Source organism: Hyperolius riggenbachi, chromosome 3 (genome assembly GCF_040937935.1).
Source record: "Hyperolius riggenbachi isolate aHypRig1 chromosome 3, aHypRig1.pri, whole genome shotgun sequence".
Classification (NCBI taxonomy): Eukaryota; Metazoa; Chordata; class Amphibia; order Anura; family Hyperoliidae; genus Hyperolius; species Hyperolius riggenbachi.
In genome coordinates, this window is record NC_090648.1 from 106575351 (window position 1) to 106599539 (window position 24189).

At 48.6% G+C, this 24189-nt stretch overlaps 1 protein-coding gene across 2 annotated transcripts in view; it reads left to right on the forward strand.

Moving 5' to 3' along the window:
- LOC137561088 (zinc metalloproteinase-disintegrin-like halysase) overlaps positions 1-24189 on the forward strand; it is a 136234-nt gene that overhangs the window by 96916 nt on the left and 15129 nt on the right. For both annotated transcript variants that reach the window (XM_068272331.1, XM_068272332.1), the window contains exons 15-17: positions 20015-20111; positions 20193-20337; positions 23006-23089. In XM_068272331.1, coding sequence (XP_068128432.1) covers positions 20015-20111; positions 20193-20337; positions 23006-23089 — 326 coding nt within the window. The remainder of the gene's footprint in view (positions 1-20014; positions 20112-20192; positions 20338-23005; positions 23090-24189) is intronic.

Below are 24189 nucleotides of genomic sequence, written 5' to 3' on the forward strand. Positions count from 1 at the left end.
AGGTTTGAGGCTTGTTCCATTAACAGTGCAAGAATGGCAGCAATTAAATATTCCCCTGAAAAATCAATAGGTGACTTTTGATTGGCTTTTGTAGGCTCCACCGACTTTTCTGAATAATAATCAGAATCAGAATCAAATTTATTTCGCCAAGTACAATGGGGGTTGTCCCCGGAATTATTTTTGGCTCATACAGGGGCGGAGATGGTACAAACACATGCAGTAATTCAACACATACAATCAGGTACAGTAGTACAATTAAGCATATACCTATATATACATATTACCAGTAACTGTAGTGAAGGACGCGTGGGGAAAACTGGAGTGCTATGTGAGGGGAGCAGCCTGCCAACTATCGGCGGCGCTCCACAGCAGCTCCAGATGCCCCGCAGTGTGTCCTGGAAAGAGTGGATAGAGAAAGAGAGAGAGAAAGGATAGCTGAGAGAGACAAAGAGAAGACCAAGGCAAGAAGAGAGAGACAGAGACAGAGGCAGAGTCCATGGGGCTGCAGATTGAAAAGCACCCCTGGGTCCGGCCATCAGTCCAGTCCAGTCCAGTTGTTGTGCAGGGATCTATGGTGGATGCAGGCCCAGTTGTTGTGCAGGGATCTATGGTGGATGCAGGCAGATGGGACCCTGTGCTTCTGACAGCTTTAGCATACAGAGCCAGGACTGGTGGAGAAAGGTCCGAGCTCCAGGGACCATGGGAATCCAGGTAGACAAAAGGATCCTCCGGCCTTGGTGGATGGGGCCTGCCGTGGCGTGTCCCTCGTGCAGTGAGAGGCTGGGAGCAGCTGTGACCCTCCGCTGGCCTGGATCCATTTGCAACGCTTGATAGCTGGGGGGGGGAGGGCCTTCCTTGTGGCGTCCGGGTCTCCATGGCAGCGGCTTCAGGCCGCTGTGAACTGTGGCAGGGGGATGGCTGTGGGCTCCTCCATGCGACGTCCTGATTTCCTCCAGCGGCAGCTTCCAGCCACCTGAGGGGGTCCTCACCGCTGGGAACCGTCCTGGGTGACGAGCTGCGGTGATCGGCGCAGGTGGAGACCGTGATGATCTGGAGGCAGCGGCGGCAGACCAGCGGAACTCCGTGCTGCCTCTCCATACCTGCGCACAACACATTGCCCCGAACAGCTGATCCTCAACAGCTGATCCTCACGCAGCCTGCAATCCATGGCTGATATGGAGCAGGACCGGTAGTGCCCATGTCCTCCGCCTCTTACCCAGCAAGAGTGAAGCTCAGAGGTGAGTGGAAAGAGAGAAAAAAAAGTACTAAAAAGTACAGTGATGTGAAAAACTATTTGCCCCCTTCCGGATTTCTTATTCTTTTGCATGTTTGTCACACTTAAATGTTTCTGCTCATCAAAAACCGTTAACTATTAGTCAAAGATAACATAATTGATCACAAAATGCAGTTTTAAATGATGGTTTTTATTATTTAGTGAGAAAAAAAACTCAAAACCTACATGGCCCTTTGTGAATAAGAAATTGCCCCCTGAACCTAATAACTGGTTGGGCCACCCTTAGCAGCAATAACTGCAATCAAGCGTTTGCGATAACTTGCAACGAGTCTTTTACAGCGCTCTGGAGGAATTTTGGCCCACTCATCTTTGCAGAATTGTTGTAATTCAGCCTTATTTGAGGGTTTTCTAGCATGAACCGCCTTTTTAAGGTCATGCCACAACATCTCAATAGGATTCAGGTCAGGACTTTGACTAGGTCACTCCAAAGTCTTCATTTTGTTTTTCTTCAGCCATTCAGAGGTGGATTTGCTGGTGTGTTTTGGGTCATTGTCCTGCTGCAGCACCCAAGATCGCTTCAGCTTGAGTTGACGAACAGATGGCCGGACATTCTCCTTCAGGATTTTTTGGTAGACAGTAGAATTCATGGTTTCATCTATCACAGCAAGCCTTCCAGGTCCTGAAGCAGCAAAACAACCCCAGACCATCACATTACCACCACCATATTTTACTGTTGGTATGATGTTCTTTTGCTGAAATGCTGTGTTACTTCTACAACAGATGTAACGGGACACGCACCTTCCAAAAAGTTAAACTTGTCTCGTCGGTCCACAAGGTATTTTCCCAAAAGTCTTGGCAATCATTGAGATAATTTTTTAGCAAAATTGAGACGAGCCTTAATGTTCTTTTTGCTTAAAAGTGGTTTGCGCCTTGGATATCTTCCATGCAGGCCGTTTTTGCCTAGTCTCTTTCTTATGGTGGAGTCGTGAACACTGACCTTAATTGAGGCAAGTGAGGCCTGCAGTTCTTTAGATGTTGTCCTGGGGTCTTTTGTGGCCTCTCGGATGAGTTTTCTCTGCGCTCTTGGGGTAATTTTGGTCGGCCGGCCACTCCTGGGAAGATTCATCACTGTTCCATATTTTTGCCATTTGTGGATAATGGCTCTCACTGTGGTTCGCTGGAGTCCCAAAGCTTTAGAAATGGCTTTATAACCTTTACCAGACTGATAGATCTTAATTACTTTTGTTCTCATTTGTTCCTGAATTTCTTTGGATCTTGGCATGATGTCTAGCTTTTGAGGTGCTTTTGGTCTACTTCTCTGTGTGAGATAGCTCCTATTTAAGTGATTTCTTGATTGAAACTGGTGTGGCAGTAATCAGGCTTGGCGGTGACTACAGAAATTGAACTCAGGTGTGATAAACCACAGTTAAGTTATTTTTTAGTTGCAAAGAAGAAAAAAGAAGTAGGCACAGTGGATATCCGCCTTAGGGAGGGTTTCACTTCCTGGTATCAGAGTACAGGGTATCACCTTTTGCGTGCTCAGATGGATTAAATAGATATCTTTTACTTCATATCAAAGAACAGGAAAAAATCTGGCACTGCATCAAGATTTCTTATTTTGTCAGTTTTAATTTCCATTCACATACAAACAAATCCATTCCATGGTGTCAACAAAATCTTCTACTGACATACCCTTCCAGAGTCCTGGCTGTGGGGCAATGTGGGGGCGGCAGCGGCCTGCCTGACGACCGTTTCGCTCAACGAGCTTCCTCTGAGGCTCCGTGCGCGGTGTTCACCCCATTATGGGGAATTTTATACTCACGGGCGAAATCTCCGTGTTCCAGGCACGTAACGCCGCTACGTATCACTTCCTGTTGACGCCGGCCGTGCGCACGCGTCCCATTGGACGCGTGTCACGTGTACCTCCAAACAGGAAGTAAATCCGCGTCACCTCCCGCCCCAGTCCGCCATGCACATGCGTCCTATTGGACGCACGTCATGCGCACATCAAGACAGGAAGTGTATGCGTTCCAACGTGGATAGCTTTGATCCAATACATGTTTGGATCTCCGTATCCTCCACAAGATGGTGCTCAAAACATACAGAAAGGCCCTTTATACCTACACTTTCTAATGTATACAGATTTACAATAAAAACATACTTTTAATTCCAACCTTTTTCTTAAAAAACTGTGATTAAAATGTATACACCTAGGTATATATTTAAAATCTAATGTACATCATATCTAATTTGCTTTATCACGATTTACATTTTCTCTTACACAAATGGGGGGAGAATTTTAAATCTAGTGGTGCACAAATGGTGCTGTCTGGTTTTTCTAAACCCTATAATTTCCACTATATATTCCTTCTCTGGATATTTGAGCACCATATATGTAACTCTCCCACATTACCCCCTTTGATTGTACATTATTGCCTAAAAACATAATAATTTAAAAGAGCGCCCACCCTGGGTAGTAAATTAACAGCAACAGAGTTTAAGACGCCTAGAGAACCGATGTGGCTAGAGAAATTGCGACAGAGGGGGAACTATCGATGTGGTCGATGCTCCCTCTGTCCACAAATGCAACCAGGGAAATACCTGAGAGTGGGACCTATAGAGAATAGAACCAAGGACTTTATAACATGTCGCACAAAATACGTGGTTTACATTATCTGGTGTCCCTGTCACCGGTTTTATATCGGTATGACAACAAGGGAAATGCGAGAACACATACAGGAACACGTGAAATCAGTAAGAACGGGGAAAGGTTGTAGTAGATTGATTGAACAGTGTAGACAGAGGGCGGCGCCACACTGGGGCTTACCCAGGCTTCAGCCCCAGCTGGCGACTCATCAGCCCCTGCTAAAGTCCCCCCTCACCGTGGCAAGTTGCTTCGCACAAGGAGGAGGAGGACTGTCTGGACTGGAGCCTGGGAGGAGGGCCTGGCGCTGACTGTCAGTATGACCACCAGCGATCAGTCACCGCCCTCGACTAGTGTTGGGCGAACAGTGTTCGCCACTGTTCGGGTTCTGCAGAACATCACCCTGTTCGGGTGATGTTCGAGTTCGGCCGAACACCTGACGGTGCTCGGCCAAACCGTTCGGCCATATGGCCGAACTAAGAGCGCATGGCCGAACGTTCCCCGAACGTTCGGCTAGCGCTGTGATTGGCCGAACGGGTCACGTGGTTCGGACCCGAACGCGCTCTGATTGGCCGAACTGTCACATGGTTCGGGTAAATAAATACCCGAACCACGTCATATCTCCGCCATTTGTCTGTGGGTTTAGCTTTGGGTAGGCAGGCAGGGTAGTTCGCGCTCCAGCCACGCTAGCCAGGGTCCCCCCCAGTCATTGTGTGTCACTGCTGGGAACAGTAGTACACCGCTCGTTCAGCCACACTATATAGCATTCTGTGTACTGTTCTGTGTCTGCTGGGAACAGTGGTACACCGCTCGTTCAGCCACACTATATAGCATTCTGTGTACTGTTCTGTGTCTGCTGGGAACAGTAGTACACCGCTCGTTCAGCCACACTATATAGCATTCTGTGTACTGTTCTGTGTCTGCTGGGAGCAGTGGTACACCGCTCGTTCAGCCACACTATATAGCATTCTGTGTACTGTTCTGTGTCTGCTGGGAACAGTAGTACACCGCTCGTTCAGCCACACTATAAAGCATTCTGTGTACTGTTCTGTGTCTGCTGGGAACAGTAGTACACCGCTCGTTCAGCCACACTATATAGCATTCTGTGTACTGTTCTGTGTCTGCTGGGAACAGTAGTACACCGCTCGTTCAGCCACACTATATAGCATTCTGTGTACTGTTCTGTGTCTGCTGGGAATAGTGGTACACCGCTCGTTCAGCCACACTATATAGCATTCTGTGTACTGTTCTGTGTCTGCTGGGAACAGTGGTACACCGCTCGTTCAGCCACACTATATAGCATTCTGTGTACTGTTCTGTGTCTGCTGGGAACAGTAGTACACCGCTCGTTCAGCCACACTATATAGCATTCTGTGTACTGTTCTGTGTCTGCTGGGAATAGTGGTACACCGCTCGTTCAGCCACACTGTATAGCATTCTGTGTACTGTTCTGTGTCTGCTGGGAACAGTAGTACACCGCTCGTTCAGCCACACTATATAGCATTCTGTGTACTGTTCTGTGTCTGCTGGGAACAGTAGTACACCGCTCGTTCAGCCACACTATATAGCATTCTGTGTACTGTTCTGTGTCTGCTGGGAACAGTGGTACACCGCTCGTTCAGCCACACTATATAGCATTCTGTGTACTGTTCTGTGTCTGCTGGGAACAGTAGTACACCGCTCGTTCAGCCACACTATATAGCATTCTGTGTACTGTTCTGTGTCTGCTGGGAATAGTAGTACACCGCTCGTTCAGCCACACTATATAGCATTCTGTGTACTGTTCTGTGTCTGCTGGGAATAGTGGTACACCGCTCGTTCAGCCACACTATATAGCATTCTGTGTACTGTTCTGTGTCTGCTGGGAATAGTGGTACACCGCTCGTTCGCCACTGTATAGCATTGTGCTCTGTGTCGCTTCTGGGAATAGTGGTACACCGCTCACCCGTCACTGTATAGCATTGTGCTCTGTGTCACTGCTGGGAATAGTGGTACACCGCTCACCCGTCACTGTATAGCATTGTGCTCTGTGTCGCTGCTGGGAATAGTGGTACACCGCTCACCCGTCACTGTATAGCATTGTGCTCTGTGTCGCTGCTGGGAATAGTGGTACTGTATAGCATTTCTGTACTGCCACTGTACTGCTGCCAGTCAGCGTGTACTGTAAGGATAAGTGAAATGAGGAAGAAATCCGGTGAAAGAGGGAGGGGCAAGGGAAGAGGTGTTTCCCCTGACGGTTCACGTACAGGCCACAGGGGAGCACCCAAGAAAACCCACTCAATACCGCCCATGTTGTCCAGGACAACAACCCTCACAAATCCAAAAGAACAGGACCAGATAATTACTTGGATGACCTCTCAAGCGTCCAGCAGTGGGTTAAGCAGCACCAGCACATCACGCACGAGGTCCGAGTCCTCAGCCAGTTACAAGGAGCCAGTGGGCACAAAGCTGACACAACCGGCAGCGACACCACGCACACAACTGCCAGATAACCAGTCCGATGAATTACCTCAGGACACAATGGGGTATTCGCAGGAGCTATTCCCAGCCCAACAAACTTCCACCTTTCAAAGGTCAATGGAGGAACAGCCAGAAATGTTGTGCCTGGATTCACAACCGTTAACTGTGGGAAATGCACCGCGCACTGAAATACAAGGCGAGTCCGAAGAGGACTCGGAAACCCAAATCCCAGAGCAATTTGGGCAGGAGGGGTTGCAATTGCAGGAGGTCGGCCGACAAGATCTGGAAGACGACGTTGGAGTGTGCTGCGCAGAGGTTGTTGTGGGGAGCTCTACTCCACGGCGGTGGCCCACAATGACATATGACGAGTTTGAGGAGATGGAAGAGGAGGGTATGGACAATGTGGACAGAGACCCAGATTTTGTTTGTGAACGAGAACATCGCCGTCGTAGCAGCAGCACAGATGAGTCTGTTGAAGAACCCACTGCTGCACGAGTTCGCCTTGTGCCACAAGGTAGGCGGCGCGCAATTTCAGGCACCACAAGCGTGGAAGTTCAAGTGAGAGGCAAAAGAGGAGCAAACAGAAATCGCCAGCAAGGAGGCAGGTGCTCCAAAGTCTGGGCTTTCTTTGAAGACTGCACTGAGGATGTTACCATGGCGATTTGCAAGGTGTGCAAGACCCGCCTGAGCAGGGGGAAAAATATTAACAACCTCTCCACCACCAGCATGAGCCGTCACATGCTATCCAAACATCCCACTCTTTGGGCAAACGCGTCAGGACAGGGTACCAGAAACAACACTGCCTCCCTTGGGTTCACCAGACCCGCCTCAGCAGCAGCAGTAGCCCAGCCATTGCGTGGTTCACAACATTCACAAACATCAGACGACGCTGACACTGTCACTTTCCGGAGTAGTGCTCTTGAGGTCTCCCAGTGTTCATCAAACACAACAACCAACAGCCCTTCCGTGTGCAGCGCTACGGTTCAGTTGTCTGTGTCGGAGATGTTTGAGCGCAAGAGGAAATTGCCAGCAAATGACCCCCGGGCCGTGGCAGTAACAGCCAGCATAGCCAAGCTTCTGGCCTGCGAAATGCTGCCATATCGATTGGTGGAGACAAACAGCTTCAAGGGCATGATGTCAGTGGCCATCCCACGTTACGTGGTTCCCAGCCGCTACCACTTTGCACGCTCTGCAGTGCCTGAGTTGCATGAGCACGTGGTCAGCAAAATAACCCGAAGCTTGAAGAATGCCGTTGCCTGCAAGGTTCACCTCACCACTGACACCTGGACGAGTGCGTTCGTCCAGGGTCGATACATCTCCCTTACCGCGCACTGGGTGAACCTTGTGGAGCCTGGCAGCGATTCCTCACCTGCTACGGCACGGGTGTTGCCCACGCCACAAACAGCTGCACCGCCGTCCCTCCCACTGGATAACAGCAGCACCTACCTCTCTGACTCCTTCTCCTCCAACGCATCTCAAAGCTGTACCTCATCCGGAAACGCTAACCCAGCAGCAGTAGGATCGTGAAAGCAGTGCAGCACAGCTGTTGGCATGCGTCAGCAAGCGTTGCTGAAGCTCATCTGCCTTGGGGATAAGCAGCACACAGGGGAGGAAATTTGGAGGGGAATAAAGGAACAGACGGATTTGTGGCTGGCACCGCTGGACCTGAAACCGGGCATGGTTGTGTGTGATAATGGGAGTAATCTCATTCGCGCTTTAAGGTTGGCTAAGCTGACACACATCCCTTGCCTGGCGCACGTGATGAACCTAGTAGTTCAGCGGTTCCTGAGGACATACCCAGGCGTGCCCGATCTGCTGTTGAAGGTGCGTCGAGTGTCCAAACATTGTAGAAATTCCAGTACTGCTTCGGGGGCACTCGCCAAGATGCAGGAGCGCTTCAATCTCCCCCACCATCGCTTGCTGTGTGATGTCCCTACGCGCTGGAATTCTACGCTGCACATGCTAGCCCGCTTTTGCGAGCAGAAGAGTGCAGTGGTCCAGTACATGACGGCGCAGTACCGAGGCGCATCCGGCCAGCTGCCAAGCTTCTGTGGATCCGATTGGGCCAACATGTTGGACCTCTGCCAAGTCCTCCAAAATTTTGAGCAATCCACGTTGCTTGTGAGCAGTGACAACTCTTCAGTCAGCATTACCATACCACTGCTGTGTTTACTGAAGAGGTCGATGTTAAAAATCAAGGAAACAGCTGTCATGATGCAACTGGGGGAATCTGAAGGAGAAAACGATCAGCGTGATGGTACCAACATCAGGCCATCCGCCTCAGGGAACGCTGGCCCCAGCAGCTATGACGAAGAAGAGGAGGAGGAACAGCTGGAGTTGGAGCAGGAATTTCATGCCACCACTGACGAGGGCCAGAGCGGTGCACGTTGGACTTCCACAATTCAACGCGAATGGTCAGCAGAAGCAGACCAGGAGGAAGGTGACGACTATGATGCATCACAACAACTATCACAACGCTCACAAGAGGATGATGAGGATTCTGGTAGGACTCTGGCACACATGGCTCAATTCATGCTAGACTGCATTGAACGTGACCCACGCATTGTGCGCATTCTGGACAACACCAATTACTGGGTTTATACCCTTCTGGATCCACGGTACAAACACAATGTTCCAAAACTGCTTGAAGAAAGAGTCAGACAGGTCAAAATGGAAGAATACCAGCAGGCCCTTGTGGAGACTTTAGAGAGGAGATTGACATCCTCCCCCTCCTCTAGCCAGTTGTACGCAGACAGACTGACTTCCGCAAACCCAGGACGACCAGGAGGGCAGCAAACAACGCAAGCCGCAGCTAGTACCCAAAAGGGAATGGTATCGGCAGTGTCCTTGGAGTGGGAAAATTTTCTGACACCCATGCAGCCGCAGCCCACTGAACAGCAAGCGTGCAGATCCACCTCCAACACCGATCGCCTGGAGAAGATGGTCAAGGACTACATGTCAGATGGCGTAGCTGTGTCGAACCATCCATCTGCACCCTTCAACTATTGGGTATCGAAGCTAGACACCTGGCACGAACTGGCAATGTACGCAATAGAGGTGCTGGCTTGCCCGGCAGCCAGCGTTATGTCGGAACGCTGTTTCAGTGCTGCCGGAGGCATCGTCACAGATCGGCGTATCCGCCTCTCTACAGAAAATGCAGACCGTCTGACTCAAATTAAAATGAATCAATCCTGGATTGGAAATGACTACGCAACACTCCAGGACCCCAACCAAGTAACATGACCAATGAACATCTGGGATGGTGTTGCGTTTCCGGGCCCTGTTTATTGAACCTCTCATCTGTATTACATTTATGACTGCATGGCGGCAAAAAGCATTGCTGCTATATCCGCACGCTTTTTGTCCACATGCAAGGCCTGGGTTGTTGTGTCTCACAAAGCGTGGCCTTCTCCTCCTGCGCCTGCTCCTGTTCCATCACGTCTGCTGCTGCTGGGTTAGCGTTGCCGCGTGGTCCCTGTTTATTGAACCACTTATCTTTATTACATTTATGACTGCATGGCGGTACAAAGCATGCTATCCGCACGCTTCTTGCCCTCATGCAAGGCCTGGGTTGTTGTGTCTCACAAAGCGTGGCCTTCTCCTCCTGCGCCTGCTCCTGTTCCATCACGTCTGCTGCTGCTGGGTTAGCGTTGCCGCGTGGTCCCTGTTTATTGAACCACTTATCTTTATTACATTTATGACTGCATGGCGGTACAAAGCATGCTATCCGCACGCTTCTTGCCCTCATGCAAGGCCGGGGTTGTTGTGTCTCACAAAGCGTGGCCTTCTTCTCCTCCTGCGCCACCCTCCTCCTGTTCCATCACGTGTGCTGCTGCTGGGTTAGCGTTACCGGTCCCTTTTCCTGGAACCTCTTATATGTATTACATTTATGACTGCATGCCGACAAAAAACATGTTACCTGTGCAAAGAAAACAGACATTTCCCGCATTTAAAAGACAGTTTTCCCTTTGAAACTTTAAAATCGATTTTCTCAAAAACTATAAGCTCTTTTTGCTAAATTTTTTTTTCCTCTTGTACCCACTCCCAAGGTGCACATACCCTGTAAATTTGGGGTATGTAGCATGTAAGGAGGCTTTACAAACCACAAAAGTTCGGGTCCCCATTGACTTCCATTATGTTCGGAGTTCGGGTCGAACACCCGAACATCGCGGCCATGTTCGGCCTGTTCGGCCCGAACCCGAACATCTAGATGTTCGCCCAACACTACCCTCGACCCGGGTCACATGCTGGCTGGCAGCCACGCAGAGCAGCCCGCAAGGGTACGCGTTGGTGCTGTATAAAGCTGGTCACCTCGCCTGGCCCGCCCACCCAGACAGCTTCAGCAACTTGCCGCCGATGGCCGAAGACAGTCGGCATCACTTAGCTGGACTGGCTGTTAGCCAGAGCCAGCGCTCACACCCACCCAGCACAGGACAGGAAATGTCCGAGCCACTCGGGAGTCGGACTGGAGCCGAGCCAGAGCTCAGCAGCAGCAGGAGGAACTCTGAGGAAGACTCAAGCCAGCTCAGCTGCTCAAGGTGGGTGTCCAGCCAGCCAATTGCCCAATTTTTTTTTTTGCACCACCCAGGCCTGAGGTGCCCCCTGAGCTGAGCCCAGCCCGGCACCACCATCCACCAGGTCTGCCTAAGCTGCCCTGGGGGACCCCCAGCCCACCACCACAAGCCAGGCCTGAGCTGCCCTAGGGCCCCTACCCCACCACCATCCAGGCCTGAGCTGCCCTGGGGGGGCCCCCAGCCCACCACCACCAACCAGGCCTGAGCTGCCCTAGGGCCCCTACCCCACCACCACCACCATCCAGGCCTGAGCTGCCCTGGGGCCCCCAGCCCACCACCACCAACCAGGCCTGAGCTGCCCTGGGGGACCCCCAGCCTATCACCACCAGCCTGGCCTGAGCTGCCCTAGGGCCCCTACCTAACCACCATTTAGGCCTGAGCTGCCCTGGGGCCCCCAGCCTACCACCGCACCAGCCAGGCCTGAGCTGCCCTGGGGCCCCCAGCCCACCGCCACTAGCCAGGCCTGAACTGCCCTAGGGCCCCCAGCCCACCACCACCAGCCAGGCCTGAGCTGCCCTGGGGCCCCCAGCCCACCACCACCAGCCAGGCCTGAGCTGCCCTGGGGCCCCCAGCCCACCACCACCAGCCAGGCCTGAGCTGCCCTGGGGCCCCCAGCCCACCACCACCAGCCAGGCCTGAGCTGCCCTGGGGCCCCCAGCCCACCACCACCAGCCAGGCCTGAGCTGCCCTGGGGCCCCCAGCCCACCACCACCAGCCAGGCCTGAGCTGCTCTGGGGCCCCTAGACCACCACCAGCCACGCAGGCCTGAGGCCTCCAGCCCACCACCAGTCAGGATTGAGGTGCCCTGGGGCCCCCAGTCCACCACCAGCCTGACTACATATACTGGGGACAGTTATACACCTGGCTACCTATGCTGGGGACACTGGCTGTCTGTCATTATGTGCATTTACTGGTGAAAAGTTGTCTCTTATGTGCATTTACTGGGGAAATGCTGTCTGTCATTATGTGCATTAACTGGTGAAAAGTTGTCTCTTATGTGCATTTACTGGGGAAATGCAGTCTGTCATTACATGCATTAACTGGTGAAAAGTTGTCTCTTATGTGCATTTACTGGGGAAACGCTGTCTGTCATTATATGCATTTACTGGTGAAAAGTTGTCTCTTATGTGCATTTACTGCGGAAATGCAGTCTGTCATTACGTGCATTAACTGGTGAAAAGCTGACTCTTATGTGCATTTACTGGTGAAAGGCTATCTGTCATTGTGTGCGTTTACTTCATTTTTTTAATGTAACTACGTTAGCTGGTACAACTACATTACAGTTAGCCCCGCCTACATGACATCATGACCACGCCCAATTAACACCCCCCCTTCCCCCCCCCCCCCCCCCCCGCCAAGCCCGGCCTGCCAGCCCTTGTGCCCCCTTTGAGCCCCCCCAAAAATCTGAAGCTGGAGCCGCCACTGACTGTAGAAGTGAACATAATTGGGATCCAACATGATGTCTCTCCTTTGCAGGTTTGGAACAAGTACCTGTCCCGAATAGGGGAGGGAATAGAGAGCAATTATTATTGAGGAAGGAGAGTAGGTGGATAGTGGATAGTGATGCTATGGGACCTCTAGGTTTGCATGATCACCTAGACATGCAATGCTTCCTAGATCCTTAGTGGAGTGGAATTATTTGTTTATGTACCATGTTGTGATAAGTGAAATTAGCCCAGGGCACTGAATTATGTTTTTAGACAATAATGTACAATCAAACGGGGTAATGTGGGAGAGTTACATATATGGTGCTCAAATATCCAGAGAAGGAATATATAGTGGAAATTATAGGGTTTAGAAAAACCAGACAGCATCATTTGTGCACCACTAGATTTAAAATTCTCCCCCCATTTGTGTAAGAGAAAATGTAAATCGTGATAAAGCAAATTAGATATGATGTACATTAGATTTTGAATATATACCTAGGAGTATACATTTTAATCACAGTTTTTTAAGAAAAAGGTTGGAATTAAAAGTATGTTTTTATTGTAAATCTGTATAGATTAGAAAGTGTAGGTATACAGGGCCTTTCTGTATGTTTTGAGAACCATCTTGTGGAGGATACGGAGATCCAAACATGTATTGGATCAAAGCTATCCACGGTGGAACGCATACACTTCCTGTCCTGATGTGCGCATGACGTGCGTCCAATAGGACGCATGTGCATGGCGGACTGGGGCGGGAGGTGACGCGGATTTACTTCCTGTTTGGAGGTACGCGTGACACGCGTCCAATGGGACGCGTGCGCGCGGCCGGCGTCAACAGGAAGTGATACGTAGCGGCGTTACGTGCCCGGAACACGGAGATTTCGCCCGTGAGTATAAAATTCCCCATAATGGGGTGAACACCGCGCACGGAGCCTCAGAGGAAGCTCGTTGAGCGAAACGGTCGTCAGGCAGGCCGCTGCCGCCCCCACATTGCCCCACAGCCAGGACTCTGGAAGGGTATGTCAGTAGAAGATTTTGTTGACACCATGGAATGGATTTGTTTGACAAAATAAGAAATCTTGATGCAGTGCCAGATTTTTTCCTGTTCTTTGATATGAAGTAAGGGGGGCAATCACTTTTTCACACAGGGCCATGTAGATTTGGAGTTTTTTTTGGAGTTTTTTTTCTCACTATATAATAAAAACCATCATTTAAAACTGCATTTTGTGTTCAATTATGTTATCTTTGACCAACAGTTAACAGTTTTTGATGAGCAGAAACATTTAAGTGTGACAAACATGCAAAAGAATAAGAAATCAGGAAGGGGACAAATTGTTTTTCACATCACTGTACTAATCCAAATCACCCAGTGACCAACTGTGCAACATTTGAGAAACCTACCATTAACAGTGTAAGAATGGCTGCAGTTTACATTTTCGCAGTGAAATTTGTATTTTTCGCTGGCCACTGATGAACGGGCATTGCCCGGGTATGTATTTGGCAGGTGTTGGCTGCACCCACTTTTTCTAACCCTAATACACAATTACTAAATGACCAAGTTTGTGAGCTTTGTGGTCTTTGGCATCAATTAATTTGCATTATAATAAAACAAATCGGATTGGCTGTTTGAGGCTCCACCCCCTTTTCTGAATTTGAACCCCAGTCACCCAATGACCAACTGTACCAGATTTGAGGCTTGTGCCATTAACAGTGCAAGAATTGCAGGAATTACATATTCCCCTTGAAAATCAATAGGTGAATTTTGATTGGCTTTTGTAAGCTCCACCCACTTTTCTGAATATTAATCCCAGTGGAGTTGCTTACCCTTCTATGATTTTTAAATAATTTGAATTGTTCTTATGATTCTTTTGGGATATACTCTGATGCGAAAGTTTGGCCAACCTTGTTAAACGTCATGATTCTCCTGTATAAATAAGTAAAAAATGTCAGTTAAATATATCATGTAGGAGACACACACAGGGATATTTGAGAAGTGAAATTAAGTTTATTGGATTTACAGAAAATGCGCAATAGTTGTTTAAATAAAATTAGGCAGGTGCATAAATTTGGGCACTGTTGTCATTTTATTGATTCCAAAACCTCCAGAACTAATTATTGGAACTCAAATTGGAGTATGTTTAGGGGGTCAATTGTAAGTTTCCCTCCTCTTTTAATTTTCACTGAAGATTAGCAACATGGGGGTCTCAAAACAACTCTCAAATGACCTGAAGACAAAGATTGTTCACCATCATGGTTTAGGGGAAGCATACAGAAAGCTGTCTCAGAGATTTCAGCTGTCTGTTTCCACAGTTAGGAACATATTGAGGAAATAGTAGACCACAGGCTCAGTTCAAGTTAAGGCTCGAAGTGGCAGACCAAGAAAAATCTTGGATAAACAGAAGCGACAAATGGTGAGAACAGTCAGTCAACCCACAGACCAGCACCAAAGACCTACAACATTATTTTGCTGCAGATGGAGTCACTGTGCATCGTTCAACCATTTAGTGCACTTTACACAAGGAGATTCTGTATGCAAGAGTGATGCTGAGGAAACCTTTTCTCCGCCCACAGCAAAAACAAATGCGCTTTAGGTATGCTAAAGCACATTTGGACAAGCCAGCTTAATTTGAGAATACGGTGCTGTGGACTGATGAAGCTAAAATTGAGGTATTTGGGCATAGCAAGGGGCATTATGCATGCAGATAAAAGAACACAGCATTCCAAGAAAAACACCTGATACCTACAGTAAAATATGGTGGTGGTTCCATCATGCTGTGGGGCTGTGTGGCCAGTGCATGGACTGGGAATCTTGTAAAAGTTGAGGGACACATGGATTCCACTCAGTATCAGCAGATTCTGGAGACCAATGTCCAGGAATCAGTGACAAAGCTGAAGCTGCACTGGGGCTGGATCTTTCAACAAGATAACTACCCTAAACATTGCTCAAAATCCACTAAGGCATGCATGCAGAGGAACAAGAACAACGTTCTGGAAAGGCCATCTCAGTCCCCAGACCTGAATATAACTGAAAACCTGTGGTGTGAGTTAAAGAGAGCTGTCCATCACCGGCGTACCTACCGGGGATGCGACCCCATCAGCCGCAGGGGGCCCGGGGCTGCTCGGGGGCCCGCTCACTGTGCGCGGGGGGAGCGCTGCCGCCCCCGCCCGATTCGGGACCCCCCAGCAAGGTGCTCAACTGGCCGCAGCGTCTAATAGACGCTGCGCCAGTTCATTCCCCGCAGCCCCGCTCCAGCAGCCTGCATATTCCTCCGGCAGGCAGAGCAGGGCTACGGCAAGATGGCCGCCGAAGCCCTGCCCTGGAGACTATTTGTGTCTCCACTACAGGGCTTCGGCGGCCATCTTGCCGTAGCCCTGCACTCTGCCTGTCAGACTCAGCGCGGGAGATGTGCTGCAGTGCACAGGAGGATCGTCACTGGAGGAGCTGCGCACCAGAGGCCGGGAGAGTCTGCTGACAGGTAAGTGAATTGTTTTTTTGGTTTTTTTTTTACAGGGGCATTTTTTTTTCTGGTGACTGCTGCCCACATTACGATATTCTGGTAACTGCTGGCCACATTGCGATTTTCTGGTGACTGCTGCCCACATTGCGATTTTCTGGTGTCTGCTGCCCACATTGCGATTTTCTGGTGTCTGCTGCCCACATTACGATTTTCTGGTGAACACTGCCCACATTACGATTTTCTGGTAACTGCTGCCCACATTGCGATTTTCTGGTAACTGCTGCCCACATTGCGATTTTCTGGTGAATGCTGCCCACATTACGATTTTCTGGTGTCTGCTGCCCACATTACGATTTTCTGGTGTCTGCTGCCCACATTGCGATTTTCTGGTAACTGCTGCCCACATTGCGATTTTCTGGTGACTGCTGCCCACATTGCAATTTTCTGGTAACTGCTGCCCACATTGCGATTTTCTGGTGTCTGCTGCCCACATTACGATTTTCTGGTAACTGCTGCCCACATTGCGATTTTCTGGTGACTGCTGCCCACATTGCAATTTTCTGGTAACTGCTGCCCACATTGCGATTTTCTGGTGACTGCTGCCCACATTGCGATTTTCTGGTGTCTGCTGCCCACATTGCGATTTTCTGGTGAACACTGCCCACATTACGATTTTCTGGCCCACATTACGATATTCTGGTGAACGCTGCCCACATTACGATTGTCTGGTGAATGCTGTCCACGTTACGATTTTCTGGTGAACGCTGCCCACATTACGATTTTCTGGCCCACATTACGATATTCTGGTGAACGCTGCCCACATTACGATTGTCTGGTGAATGCTGTCCATGTTACAATTTTCTGGTGACTGCTGCCCACGTTACAATTTTCTGGTGACCGCTGCCCACGTTACAATTTTCTGGTGACTGCTGCCCACATTACGATTTTCTGGCCCACATTATGATTTTCTGGCCCACATTACGATTGTCTGGTGAAATGCTGCCCACTTTACAATTAATTTACAGTGAAACGCTGCCCCATTACGATTATTTGGCACCTATGGGGGGGGGCCCATCCAAATATTCGCAGGGGGGCCCAGTGATTTCTAGTTACGCCCCTGCTGTCCATGCTCGGAAGCCTTAAAACCTGAATGAACTAGAGATGTTTTGTAAAGAGGAATGGTCCAAAATACCTTCAACCAGAATCCAGACTCTCATTGGAACCGACAGGAAGTGTTTAGAGGCTGTAATTTCTGCAAAAGGAGGATCTACTGAATATTGATTTCATTTCTTTTTTGTGGTGCCCAAATTTATGCACCTACCTAATTTTGTTTAAACAATTATTGCACACTTTCTGTAAATCCAATAAACTTCATTTCACTTCTCAAATATCACTGTGTGCGTCTCCTATATGATATATTTAACTGACATTTTTTATCGTAACAGCCAAATATTTATACAGGAAAATCATGACAATTAACAAGGTTGCCCAAACTTTAGCATCCCACTGTATGTTACCTAATAAAATCTCATTATTTGACACATCGGAGGCTTCAGTGAGATATTGTACTATTGCCAATATGGATACTTTTTCTTGTATCACAGTGTGGTCACAGGGATGTTGGTGTTACATGGTAACAGTACACGTTGATCACATAGCAGGCAGCAGCCAGCCGTCATTCGGCTCTCCCAGCGCCCAACTCGCGCACGGCCGCATAATTCGTACGCTGCTGCAAGGCCAGGAATGTTTTTCCTGGGAAACAAAATAACCGCACACCTTAGTGTGTGGATCAGCCAGTGCAGGATTCCCAGGCACTAAAAATCCAATATTAAAAAGGAGGACTCTGCACAACAGTCTCCAGGAACAAAACTGCAAGTTTATTGTCCCATTATGCACACATGCAATCAGGCCCGCCATCAGGGGGGTACAAGCGTGACTGCCGTCACGGGCCCGGGGCGGGCCTAGGGCCCGCAGCCTCGGGCCACCCTCCCCCCCCTCTCCTGAGAGGTCTTTTCCCACCTCCCCTCCCCCAGCGGCCGCCGCTGTTAATACCTTAGCAGCGGCCGCTTTCCCCTCACCGCCGCGCGTGCTTTCCAGCAGCATCTCCTGGCTGCTCTGTGTGAGGCGGCAGGAAGCATGGCTCGGTTCCCATAGTAACGGCGATACAGATCGCCGTTACAGGAAGCCGCTGCCATGCTTCCTGCCGCCTCACACAGAGCAGCCGGGAGATGCTGCTGGAAAGTACGCGCCGGAGAGGGGAGAGCGCTGCTGTTAAGGTAACAACAGCGGCGGGGACGAGCACCACCTACCCATACTGGGGCACTATACTGACTATACTGGGGCACTATACTGGCTATACTGGGGCACTATACTTGCGCGCTATACTGGGGCACTGTACTGGCTATACTGGGGCACTATACTGACTATACTGGGGCACTATACTGGGGCACTATACTGGCTATACTGGGGCACTATACTTGCGCGCTATACTGGGGCACTGTACTGGCTATACTGGGGCACTGTACTGGCTATACTGGGGCACTATACTGGGGTACTGTGCTGGCTATACTGGGCACTGTACTGGCTATACTGGGGCACTATACTAGCTATACTGGGGCACTATACTGGCGCGCTATACTGGCTATACTGGGGCACTGTACTGGCGCACTATACTGACTATACTGGGGCACTATACTGGGGCACTGTACTGGCTATACTGGGGCACTATACTAGCTATACTGGGGCACTATACTGGCTATACTGGGGCACTATACTGGCTATACTGGGGCACTATACTAGCTATACTGGGGCGCTATACTGGAGCGCTATACTGGGGCACTATACTGGCTATACTGGGGCACTATACTGGCTATACTGGGGCACTATACTGGCTATACTGGGGCACTATACTGGGGCACTATACTGGCTATACTGGGGCACTATACTGGCTACACTGGGGCACTATACTAGCTATACTGGGGCACTATACTGGCGCGCTATACTGGGGCACTGTACTGGCTATACTGGGGCACTATACTGGCTATACTGGGGCACTGTACTGGCTATACTGGGGCACTGTACTGGGCGTGCACAGCAGTCTGTAGGGGGGCCCAGGCTTGATGTTGTGTGAGGGGCCCCAAAATTTCTGATGGCGGCCCTGCATGCAATAAAGATCTGACCAGATGGCCACCTGATCAGACCTTTATGGAAGTTGACTGGATAGTGTACTGGTTAAGGGCACCGCCTTTGATGTGGGAGACCAGGGTTAGAATCCTGGCTAGAGTCAGTACCTATTCAGTACGGAGTTCAAGGCAAGACTCCTTAACACTGCAGGATGGCCTCCTGAGCGCGTCCCAGTGGCTGCAGCTCTTGAGCGCTTTGAGTCCAACAGGAGAAAAGCGCTATACAAATGTTCAGATTATTATTGTTCCTGAAGACTGTTGTGCGGATTCCTCCTTTTTGAAATAGGACTTTTTTTCCTGGTTGCATGACAGTTCTGTTTAACTTTTGGATTTTTGGATAGCTGGCATATTACAGATAGGCGACTGTAGAGTCAGGGCTAAACACTGGCCTCAGTGTCATACTCATACTGCATTATAATAACAACAGATAATGGGCTTGATTCACAAAACGGTGCTAACTGTTAGCACACTGTGAAAAATGCTTCTCGCGAAATTTCGCATGATAACGGTTATCACGCGCAAAAATTCGCATCCCTGCTTTAACACGAATTTTTCGCACGAAACCCGTTTTTTCACGCGAAAACACGCTAAAATTAACATTACAATTTACATACGTTTGCAGAACATTATGCTTAGGCTTTACCAATAAATCTGCTGCACCTCCAAATGCTCCTCTTCCAAAGATTGTGAAGTACAGACAAAGCGCTTTAATTCACTAAACCGTGATAACTCAAATATCTCACCTTATTAAAGATATCGCACCTTATCAAAGATATCACACCTTATCAAAGGTAAAACATGCCTTATCAGAGTAGCATAGCGAGCGCTACGAACTTATGCCTGCTAATTGGCAATGGCACTCCTCTTGCCCTGAGCCCCTGCGGGTTCGTAGCGCTCCTATGCTACTTTGATAAGGCGTGTTAACTTTGATAAGGTGTGATATCTTTGATAAGGTGTGATATTTGAGTTATCACAGTTTAGTGAATCAAGCCCCAAACGTGAGTAAGGTTTTACACATTCTCTCCTTTACCCCAGGGTCGGTACCGGGGTCTAATTCCTGCTTCGCAATAAACAGAAGAGGAAGTCCTGGGTTTTGCCGTCACTCTGGAGCCAATGTGGTTTGCCCAGCCCAGTGAGTACCGTCTGTGTGAGTCTGTGACTGGTGTACTATGTGTAATTCTCACTCTTATCAGCGCAATGTCTGTGCACACAGGGATGTGAAGTGCGGGGTCCTCTTTTGCTCTGGGGGCAGCACTTTGCCTGTTGTATCAAACTATGGCTATTTCAGAGAAGGAAGCTGCAGCAGTCTGAATCCGCAGGTGCTGGTGGAGGAGGGAACCCGCTGTGCAGAGAACAGTGTAAGTATTCTCAGCAACAGGATTGCCATTTTTCTTTCTTTCTTTTTTTTTGGTGGTGCTTAACCATTAGATATAGATCGTAGATGCCTCATGTGAGGACCCTGACATCACCAAAGGGCCGTACACTAAGGGTACTTTCACACTGACATGTTGTGGTGTGTTGTAGCGGACACTGTGTAGCGCATTGAAACATTGTGGTGCGATTCCAAGTCTATGAACATTTCACACCCCAATCAGCTACGATGTGATGTAACTGAGTCTGGTACTACAACACAGCCCATGAAGTGCGTTGCTAGAATCACACAGGTTGGTGCACACAGTGTTAGTCAATGAAGGTGTAAATGTTGTTTTTGACTGCATTATGTGCAGGTTATACTGCAACTCAGTGCAACACCCCAGTCTGAAACCAGCCTAAATCTTCACTTGGCCCCACCCTGGTGATTCAGTTATTGCTGCAATAGGAAATACAGAGGCGCCAATAGAATAAAAAATAGTGCCAATTAAAAACCATAAAATTGTGGGTGGCAATGGTGGAATTGCCCACCCTACAAACAACACAAGACCACTTCGTGTGGTAAAACAAATTTAATCAATTTTGTACTCCTAATAACAAAAACAATTTGCAACGCGTTTCACGGGACCCAAGCCCGCTTCCTCAGGCAAAAGCAATTACAAGCAGGAGCAACCAGCCGTGGTCTGAACTGACTTGGCACCTCACCTCTGTGAGGTGCCAAGTCAGTTCAGACCACGGCTGGTTGCTCCTGCTTGTAATTGCTTTTGCCTGAGGAAGCGGGCTTGGGTCCCGTGAAACGCGTTGCAAATTGTTTTTGTTATTAGGAGTACAAAATTGATTAAATTTGTTTTACCACACGAAGTGGTCTTGTGTTGTTTGTAGGGTGGGCAATTCCACCATTGCCACCCACAATTTTATGGTTTTTAATTGGCACTATTTTTTATTCTATTGGCGCCTCTGTATTTCCTATTACGTGATTATCCACCTGGTGGATGGGTGTGGACACCCCCCTTTTTTCCGCACAGAGAGCGACTTCTTAACCTGAGCGGGGACAGGTCTAATCTCCCCGACTGCGATACGAGTGGTTGCCTATTCTCGGCAACCTACACTTGTGAGTATAAATCTTTATTACCTTTACGTATAACCACTTATCCACAATAATACACTATCGGGGGCTCTCGATTGTTTTTCCATTCTTCTCATTACAGTTATTGCTGCAATTCCTGTAGGGTATTCAGTTATTGCTGCAATTCCTGTAGGGGATTTAGTTATTGCTGCAATTCCTGTAGGGGATTTAGTTATTGCTGCAATTCCTGTAAGGGATTCAGTTATTGCTGCAATTCCTGTAGCTCCGTATAAGTGCCACTTAATATATTAATATACATAATTCCTAGTTTTAGGACTGCAATATCAAGTTTCTGCAGAGTACAGGATTAGAGGAGATTCTCAGTCATTGTTAAAGGAAACTTGAAGATACTTTTAAAAAAAAGTTTTACTTACCTGGGGCTTCTGCTAGCCCCCTGCAGCTGCCCTGTGCCTGTGCCATCCTGGAACGATCCTCCAGTCCTCTGCCGCGGCTAAGTTTCGTATTCGGTGACTAGCTAGTTGCCGAGTCAGTGCACCTGCCCTGACCGCACACTTCCTCGCTCTTGCTCACATAACCATCCTGTAAATGTGCAAGAAGATAAACCTCTTCCTACGCATGTGCAGGATGGCGATGGCGACATGAGCGAGGACGTGCACGTCTAGGCCCGTCCTATAGGACGGCGTCTGCAACATGAGCAAGAGTAAGGGCGCAGGCGCAGTGGCAGTTTACTTGCAATTCGGCAATACCAAAATTTAGCCACAGTGGGAGGCCGGTGGATTGTTCCAGAAAGGTGCAGGCACAGGGCAGATGCAAGGGTCTGGCAGAACTCTTTATTTTTTTTTTAAAGCATCTTCAGGTTCCCTTTAAAGGGAACCTAAACTGTGAGGGATATGGATGTTTCCTTTTAATCAATACCAGTTGCCCGGCAGTCCTGATCCCTTTGGCTGAAGTAGGGCTGAAGCACACACCTGAAACAAGCATGCAGCTAATCCAGTCTGACTTCAGTCAGAGCACCTGATCTGCATGCTTGTTCAGGGGCTGTAGCTGAAAGTATTGGCAACACAGGATCAGCAGGAGAGTCAGGCAACTGGTATTATGTTAAAAGGAAAAATCCGTATCCTTCTCAGTTTAGGTTCCCTTTAAAGTAACACACACACACACGCACACACACACACACACACACACACACACACACACACACACACACACACACACACACACACACACACACACACACATACATACACATACATACACACACATTACATAAACACAGACTCTGTGTACACACACTGTACACACACACACACAGACACTGTATACACACACACACACTGTTTACACAAACACACACACTGTATACACACACAGACACTGTACACAAACGCACTGTGCATGCACACTGTACATACATGCATTGTATGCACACACACACACACACACACACACACACACACACACACACACACACACACACACACACACACACACACACACACACACACACTGTGTGTTTTGTTAACACAGTTTGTTTCCTGTTCTTATCCTTTTATATATCTTTTTTGCAGACATGTCAAGGGGGACGATGTACCAGCATTAATGCTCTGTTTGCTTTTAATGCCAGGTGTTCTGCCAAGTGCCAAAAAAATGCGGTACGTTCTGGTGGTGATTATACCTATGTGATTTGCAAGGAGTAAACGTGCATGTGTGTATAGAAATGACTCCATATATTCTACAGAATTCTGAATTCTGGAGGGAGAACTGAGCACTTAGTACATCAAGGTCTTGTAGCAGCCTGTGGTTATTACGGGCGAAATGCACTCATGAAGATGCCATATATGAAAGCATCTTGTAAGAAATGCATGTGGAGGGCTCATTCACATGGAGACATTGATGCTCAAATTTAGCACCAGTGTCCTCATTGACAAATTATAGTTTTCACTGATGGGAGAACAAGTAGAGAAGAAGTAGCCTAGCATTGCATCTAGAGACTTATGTACCCTTTATACATTCATTTTGAGAAACAACATTACTTCTGTAAATATGCTACCAATTTATTATTAGTGCCTGCAAAAATAATTCATGTAGGCTACGACCTTCCTATTCACCAGGTTGGAGGGGACAAAAGCTGTCCTTACTGGGCCACCAAAATGGCCAGAATTGCTGTAATCACAGTTGTATTTGCAGATCATTTGCAATGGTTCCCACAATGAGTATGTGATCATTCCATAAAAGCAGTGATGGCTCCAGCTTCAATTTATTGGGGGGAGGGGGGGCAAAAAGGGGGCATGATGGTTGGCAGGTGTGTGCCATTGGGTGATCAAAATTGATGTTTGCATGGTGAACTTTAGATTTTTTTTGCCTAATTCAGGTGATAAAATTAAGGCTAGCTAGTTCAGCAATGATAGTAACCAGATGTAAACATCACAAACAGAACTCTTTTGAGCAGAGCAGATTGTCCAAATGATGGAGCTATTATTGAAGGAAAGTTACCTACACAGCTACAGATGCACTTGGCTGGTTTGCTGGGATGCTGTAATCCTTAATTGCTAGCAAAATGCCCGGGGGGGGGGGGGGGGGGGAGCATTCAGCACACCCCAGTGTAGCACCACCCATGCAAAACTGAACAGGAGACTAACAATTTAAACATTTTAATAATAATGAATTATATTTGTTTCAATGTACATTTAAAAAAAAAAAATGTAAATACATAGAATAAACGTATAGAAATGGTCTGGTCCCTTTTGACTGA